Below are 8,199 nucleotides of genomic sequence, written 5' to 3'. Positions count from 1 at the left end.
TACACAAAAGGGGCTGGGTGTGAAGCCAGGGGGACGATCTCTAATCCTGTTGTAGATCGCATCATGTCTGCGGGCTAGATGTGTGTGTTTGGGAGGAAAGGATTGTTAGGCAGTATTTGTTTGTAAAGCCACTTGCTCTTCAGATAATACTTGCACTAACTTCTATTGATGAAGCAGTGTGAGCCCCAGCAAAGTCCTTTCCCAAAGTGTCTTTGAAGCCAAGAGCCCATTGAAGGGAAGAAAGGCCGGGAGAGGGGATTAGTTTGTTCAGCAGCTGTGAATTTCAGTGGGAGGTTGATGAACTCTGAAGTCTTTGTTTAATTTAAAGGTGGGGAGAAAAAAGCCGCTGCTGGAGCGAGAGCCTCACTTGGGGCCCTGAACTAACACAAGGAGAAGTCTGAGCTGCGGGGAGCTGTGTACTGACTGCGAAGACTTTTCCCAAACACTTTTCGGGAAAGGTGTTATGAGAAGAGAAGGGGGCGGAGTGGGGGATTAGCATGTGAAATGAAGTTTTCATTGACTCCGTGGGGGTAGAAGGCTATTTTAATGGCATTTTGTTCTCTTATTTTCTCTTCTTGAGCTCTTTAGAGATATTGTTTTGCTAAGGCAGGCTTTCTTCCCCCTTCTTTCCAGTCTGCGGATTGCCTCTATGGGAGCCAACATAAATATTTCTCCTCCAGGAATGCGGGTTAATTAAAAGGAAATGAATGAGTGGAAGCATCCAATCCAGACCCACAATAGGCGAGTGCCCTGGCCTGCCCTTCCCTCCCACCACCACCAGCAACGCCAGCGCTGAGCACGACCCTGTCTCTGTCTTTGCCCTAACCTGCTGCTAAGGCCAGTTGAGGCTGCGATTCTTTTCAAGAAAAGAAAGCCCTGCCTGTGTGTAGGCCCACAGGCTAGGGACAGGAAGGAGACAGTGTTTTGTCCCCTCCACCCAGCGTCCTTGTCACTTCTCAGGACCTCCCTCTACTTCTGTCCCCTGGCTGAGACAGATGGACTCCTAAAGAGCACACAAGAGGAGGGAAGGGGCCTGGGTTCCAGGACTCACCCCACGGTACCTTACTAGTTGGTGGAACAAGCCACACATCTTTCTCAGCATCATTTTAAATGTGTAAAACAGAAGGTTTCACTAGCTGACCTCGAAGGTGTCTTCCCAAGCAACCGGTCTGGTTGTCCACATTTATAAAGGGGAACACCAGCACTGGTGATTGATTATAAGAGAGAACCTACACTCCATGAATGCAGAAGGTCAGTGTGTTGTTCACCACTGTATTTCCACTCTGGTGTTCATTGAATGAATAAATGAATGAATAGATAACGCAAGAGGGGGGAAGAAAGCAATCCAGATCTAAGGTAGCTCAGTATTGTTTTCTTTATAGATGCAAATGAATGTGGTATCAATCATATCCATTTGGGAATACAAAACAACGTATGAAGGAACTTTCTGGCAGCATGACATGTTTCAAGTACTGACCTGGAGTTATCAAATGTGGAACACAATAGTTCTCCTACTAGTATGCTGAGCGACCTCCTGGAGAATGTCGCTTTCCTTTAGAACATTGTACTTTTATATTTTCTAGCTGCCTTGCCAGATTTTCTTACTGTACGCTATCAAGTAATTCTGCCAAGTGAGACAGCCAAGTTAGTACATGCTGCTGCTTCATTAGGGACGAAGGGTGAGTTGGGAGATTCAAGAGGCCCAGATCAAAGCTGAGGGAAGGAGCAAAAGGCCTTTGGCTGATGGAACTGGAAATGAAGCACTAGGAGACCCTGAAGGGAAGCATGTCCCCTGTAAGGAGGGAAGGGGAACCTCTCTTCTCAGTAAGTGTTAGTGGGACCAGAAGATGTGTAGGGATGAGGCCAGGGATTTGAGGTCTGACCTGGCCATTGTGTCAATTTGGAATATGGGAGCCTTTCCACTGTCACTGGTCAGCCTTTCGAGCCTCCACCCATTTTATCCACTTGGAGCCACTCCTCCTCTGTGCTTTCTCCTGTTCTACAAGAGGTGAGATGAAGTTGTCTAGCATTTGACCAGTTCTGCTCCGGAAGGGCTGCGGGGCTACCTGGTGCCTATGACCCAGGACCAGCCTAGGGGAAGGGGGATGACTGGCAAGCTCCTTGGGCTGCAGAGGGTCTGTCAGGTATTAGTTCTTCCCTTCCCAGAGCCCTATTTCACCAAGTCCCTCTTGTACTACTGCTTTCTGAGAAGAGAACCAGAAGACTCAAGCACAACCAGCAGCAAGGTCTTAGCTACTGAGTGAATGTATTAGTGGAAGATTTATGGGGCTGATTCACTAATCCTTCGCAGATTAACCTCTGTCAGGTCAGGATAACTACTTAGGCCATCAGGGAAGTGAGGCTCACAGGGGGATAGTATCCTGGCAAGGTGGGAGGGAGGAGAGGACCTAGAGGTTATATCTTATACACGCTCTTCCCCATATCCCCAAGAATAAGTTCAATACCTGAAAAAAAGGCACATGTCACAGTGACTGCAATAAATTAAGGTTCAAGGTGCTGAACTTCCTATTAACAGTTTCATTACAGGAAGTTTATGTATTGAAGGAAAGTATCCAATGCCTGAATCCTGCCTGTTTGAGAACCAGGTTAGTGAAAAGGAAGGGTCCCAGCTTCTCCTTCCTCATGACCTGTTTTCAGAGGTGCAAACCAGGGTCTGAATGGGAAATTAGCTTTATTTATCTCAGTCTTGGCTCAGGGGAATAAGATCCTTTGGGGAAAGAGAAGATGTAAAGTTGGTTGCTAGGAGGCTATAGGTTAGGAGCAGGGAGGAGGTTACTTTAAAGGGTAGGAAATGACTGGCAGTCTGCCCTTACATCATTCCTAGATGTCGTGGGTATGTGTCTGGAGCACCTTGGGTGATTGTCTAGGAAGGTCATTGCCCCACTGGCAAAGTCCATTAGAGACATGGTATCACAAGGATGAGTGGCACCCTTGGTTTTCAGCAAGTCAGCATTCTAGGGTTCCCATTTCCTCCATCTTCAACCCCTGCCTCTAGGAACCAACCTCCAAAGACATGCTTTTTCCTGGGTCAGTTTCCTCAGTATCCCTTCAGGGAAGGAAGGAAGGAAAAGGGGGAGAGAAAGAGATTCCTGGGGAGTCTATGCCAGCAGTTAGGGAATCAGAAGCACAGGAGGGCCTCTGCAGAAGGAAGATGCGGCTATGGCATTTTGGGGATAGGGGGAGGGGGGAAGACGGGTAAAAGAAAAAAGCCGTGTTTTCCCTGGGCCCTGCCTATCTCGGAAGGGCTCTTCCAGTTCCTAAGCTCTCCACAGGCTAGGCCAGGCATTAGGGCAGCTGGGACCGGGAGGAGGAACGCCTATTCTCTTCCTACTCCAAGGAAGATCAATAGCTCAGAATCTCAGAACAGAGGTTTCTCAGACCTAAGTGGTGAGCAGACGATGCAGACAGCGCGAGGAGAGAGCAGAGGAATTGTGGAAACAGGTTGGGAAGTGGCAAGCACAGGAGAGATTGCAGCGTCTCTCTCCCTCTCGGGATCCCTGGCCTTGGTAGTGTGGGGTCCCTATTCCGTAGATTCCTCTACTGCCGGGGTCTCTAAAAGAAGCCAAGGACAAATTGGGAAAGGAGAGTGGGGAAGGGGACCCTTAGGGTTTTCTCCCGGGTTTGTGCGCCGCGCCCCCCCGTGGCCGGTCCGCGCGACTGCAGAAGTACTTGGTGACCCGGCGGCGGCACTGCTCGCAGCGGACCGCGCAGCACCAGTGGAACTTGCAGTTGCAGCTGGACACGGTCTCGGCGCGGCGCTCCTCCACCGCTAGCCCACAGTCCCCGCAGAGCCGACGGCAGCTTCGGCGCTCCCAGCGGCCCAGGGCCCGGCCGCGCCGCAGGCACTCTCTGCCTTCGGTGCCCAGCAGTCCTAGCGTTTTGTTCTCCAGGCAGTAGTCTGGGGAGTCCTCCAGGTGCACCAGCTCCCTCGTGGAGATGGAGCGAAAGGTGTCTGCGATGGCGCCGCGGCCCGCCGCGCTGTTGCCAGCACCCTGCAGCAGGTCCACCTTGAGAGCTGCGTGGTACTTCTCTTTCAGGTGCGCGCCCACCTCTCGGAACTCAGGCAGCTGCAGCCAGCAGGTCTGCGTGGTGCAGCTGCCAGACACGCCGTGGCACTTACACGTGCGTTTCATGGTGCCCTTCACCGCCTGGGAAGAGAGCTAGGAGTGAGCGGGCCAGGGATTAAGCGCCTGGGGAGTGTCACCCTCTGGCGGATTGCGAGGATTCTAGCTAGTCTACGTGCCAGCTGCCTCGATGCCGCATTTTCCCAACCTGATGAATGAATTGAAGAGCCGTCCGCACCTAGGGCTGGTAGTGGATGGAGCCAGCTGCCTGACCCCCGGAGCTGCAGGACTCACCTTGCGGCCAGCCTCGTTGTTGTGCAGGTTCATGGCTGCCCGAGCATCCTGTCCTGTCTCCAGGGCATCGACGAACTGCTTGGATATTGCCTCTCCGAAGCCCACGTTGTCGCTGCAGCCTCCCCACAGCCAGCCTTGGCCCCCTGGAAAAAAGGCAGTGGGAAGAAAGGACAGCCTGGAGCCTCCTGGGCTGCTGGTTCTAAGTGGGTTTGGGGGATCTGAGGTGGGGAAGGGTTCAGGTGGGGCGAGTGCCCTGTCTCCAAATTAGTTTCACCCTAGATTTGTTTTTGCCACCTTTGTGCTCCTACTTCCAGCTTCAGCCAATCCCGTGTCCCAGGACATAAGTAGCTGCCAAGTGAGGCAGGTGCCTGCTCACCCCGTTACTATGTTTCTGGCCTTTGGGCAGAGTATGCAGACCTCCGCCAGCAACTGACGTCTGGAAGGGACATGATGGTGCAAAAAAGGTGAGGAAAGCACAGCATTGAGGGGGAGAGAGAAGGGCAATTGAGATAATACAGAACAGCAGTTGGCAGTTGAGCTGCAGGGCAGAGGGTTGGAAAGGATAGTGGAGGTAAACAGTGGAAAGGAGACAGGGATAAGCAGCATGGAAGGGCATTCCCCCTATGTTTGAGACAGTAATAGGAATGATTCTGAAGGCAGGGTTCTTCCTTTATCATTATTGTGTTTAAATTAAGGAAACCACCCCAGTCAGAGAAGGGTCCCCAGCTACATTTAGCCTGGTTTGTCGCTGTAGGGTTTGGGCTCAAACTGGTTCGCCCTGATTTTCCTCAGATTTAGAAGAATACAACTCTTGTTCACCCCACCAAGTACCCACCAAGCTTTTCACTAAAGTGAACTTCATTGGGCTGCCCTACCCACCCTCAAGATCACTACTCACCCAGTTGCCCATTGCGGGAGTCATCACAGCCACAGTTGTCAAAATCCCCAAGGCTGCAGTTTCTAGTCAGAGTGTACATAACCCCAGCAGAACTGATAGCATGTACAAATGCTGTCTCCCGATTAGCTGACAGGAACCAAAAATTGAGTGAGTTAGAGGGAGTAGTTACAGCCCAAAGACATACCTTTAATACCATCATTATACCCGCCTCTCCCTGCTCCATTCTATTTCCCCACCTTTATAATGTACTCTCTTCCAGGGTCTGCTCTAGCCCTGGTCTCAACCCTGCTCTTCTTCCTTCCCATCTTTTCAGGTCACACATTTTATGACTGAGTGGCTAGATTATTTGATATGGGTGAGATTTAGGTGGGAACGAGCCCAAGAAAGAAATGGGGGAGAATCTGAATGTCAGGTTGTAAAGAACCCATCCCCACTTCCTCCTGGAACATTGAAGTCTGAGAGGCAGGTGCTAGCTAGTCCTGAAAAGAACCACTGATTGGCAGCTCTTTCACTTCCTTGCATGGCTGCTTTTTATCTTCTCCATGGGAATCTGGGCTCCAAGTCAGTTCCCACTTGCCCTGTACCTCTCTGCTAAGCCTGCTGAAGGAAGGGGCTAAGAGGCATGAAGATTTATGACCCCTACCTACCTTATTTATATTTTGAGGAAGCCTTTAGCCAGCCGGGAGACTGAGGGTGGTATAGGATTGGGGGTGAGGCAAGGTCCATTTGTTGAGCAGTGAGGGTGTTGGGGAGGAAAGAAAAAAGCTCTATAGGTAGGAAAGAGGAGCTAGAGAAGGAACAGAGAAGATGCTGGAGAGGGAGATGACCTGAGAGCAGAGACCAGCTGAGGAACAAGGGTGTACAGGAGGCAGGGGGCCATCCCTGGAGAGCGGGGCTCTAACCTGTGGCCAGGGGGTCCAGGGAGCTGTGGCCGAGGCTTTCCTTACCACTGCGAAGGCCGCCATGGCTGGACAGTTGCAGGGCTCTCTCAGGGCAGTTCCAGCGGTCCCAGGCAAACTGGTATTTGCATTCTTCAATACCACTCTGGGCACCAGCTGCCACGCTGCTGGAGTAGATCAAGTAAGCCTGCAGGGACACAGGGGTCAAACTTCAGACTCACAGCAACTGAACTTGGGAGGCATTTGCCCTAAAGTGGCCAAGCACCTCTTTTCCTGTGCACTCCTATCCCTCCAAAATAATGACAGAGTAAGCACTTTAAATATGCTTTTAACATCACAAATAACATCACAAATAAACTAAGTAGAAACCTAAGCCTCAGAGAGGTGATGTAAAACAGTTTGCCCAAGGTCCCACCACTAGCAAATGTCTGAAGTAGGAATGAAAATCAGTTTCATTAGACTCTAGACCTCACTGCCTCTATTCATTATACTATTCTGTCACTCCAAAATGAGCCTCAATTACATAATTCATGAATTTTCAGCCATTTTCATCCTACTACTAGCTTAGAAGAGAACATTTTGTAAGCCGGAAATGTCCTTAGAGATCATGTAGTACAATGCCAGCACTTGAAAGGTGGAAGACAGCCTCCCACCCTGCGCTGAGAAGGACGGGTGACTGTAGCCTGACACTGAGAAAGAAAACTTTTCTGGCTCTGGAAATTCTGGTCATAAATTCAGAGTCAGTATCCCTGAGTTCTTGTCCTGGCTCTGACACTAGTTTGCTGTGCGGTTTGGGGTGTGTCTGTAACCATTTCTGTGCCACAGTTTTTCTGCCTATAATATATACAGCATAATAAAAGATATAATAAAAGATATTGATATGTGTAGTCTTCAGTCAAGAAGCTGAGTGAAATCCAAATAAATCGAAGGAATTTTTTTTCTTACCTTTGGACCAGTCATCAGGAAATTGTTCACTGACCTGGAAGAGAGAAAAACCAAAGAACATAACAGAGATACACCAATTCATTTCTGCTGCCAAGAGTTGTGAGAATTACTTCAGCAAACATGCAGGCACACCTCAGAGATATTACTGGTTTGGTTTCAGACCACTGCAGTAAAGTGAATATCACAATAAAGCCAGTCACGTGAATGTTTTGGTTTCCCAGTGCATATAAAAGTTATGTTTACACTATACTGTAGTCTGTTAAGTATGCAATAGCATCATGTCTAAAAAATACAATGTAAATGCCTTAATTAAAAAGTACTTTATTATTAAAAGTGTTAATCGTCACCTAAGCCTTCAGCGAGTCGTAATCTCTTTGCTGATAGAGGGTTTTGCATCGATGTTATGCTGCTGACTGACCAGGGAGGTGGTTGCTGAAGGTTGGGGTGGCTGTGGCGATTTCTTAAACTAAGAGTAAATTTTGCCGAATTGATTGGCTCTTCCTTTCATGAATGATTCCTCTGTAGTAGGCAATGCTGTTTGATAGCATTTTGCCCACAGTAGAACTTCCTTCAAAACTGGAGCCGATCCTCTCAAACAGTGCCACTGCTTTATCAACTAATTTATGTAATAGTCTAAGTCCTTTGTTGTCATATCAACAACACTTACAGCCTTTTTACTATGGGTAGATTTCATCTCAAGAACCCACTTTTGCTCATCCATAAGAAGCAACTTCTCATCCATTCAAGTTTTATCATGAGATTGCAGCAATTCAGTCACATCTTCAGGCTCCACTTCTAATGCTAGTTCTCTTGCTCTTTCCACCACATCTGCAGTTACTTCCTCCACTGAAGTCTTGAACTCTACAAAATCATCCATGAAGATTGGAATCAAGTTCTTCCAAACCACTGTTAATGTTGATCTTTTGACCTCTTCCCATGAATCATGAATGTTCTTAATAATCTAGAATGGTGAGTCCTTTTCGGAAGGTTCTCAATTAACTTTGCACAGATCCATCAGAGGAATCTATCTATGGCAACTATAGCCTTATAAGATGTATTTCTTAAATAATAAGACTTG

The 8,199-nt window shown here is 48.7% G+C and overlaps 1 protein-coding gene across 1 annotated transcript; it reads right to left on the bottom strand.

Moving 5' to 3' along the window:
• Positions 1-3,247: 3,247 nt before the first annotated feature.
• Positions 3,248-6,387, bottom strand: WNT8B (Wnt family member 8B; the record flags this gene model as incomplete). The annotated part of the gene is made up of 4 exons (XM_024734934.1): positions 3,248-4,169; positions 4,380-4,522; positions 5,278-5,403; positions 6,225-6,387. Coding segments are annotated over 4 exons (978 nt in total), but the record flags the coding sequence as incomplete, so codon positions are not given.
• Positions 6,388-8,199: the final 1,812 nt, after the last annotated feature.

Source organism: Neophocaena asiaeorientalis, unplaced genomic scaffold (assembly GCF_003031525.2).
Source record: "Neophocaena asiaeorientalis asiaeorientalis breed wild unplaced genomic scaffold, Neophocaena_asiaeorientalis_V1.1 scaffold240, whole genome shotgun sequence".
Taxonomy (NCBI): domain Eukaryota; kingdom Metazoa; phylum Chordata; class Mammalia; order Artiodactyla; family Phocoenidae; genus Neophocaena; species Neophocaena asiaeorientalis.
Note: the sequence above shows the minus strand (reverse complement) of the source record. Positions and strands in the feature narration are given on the sequence as shown.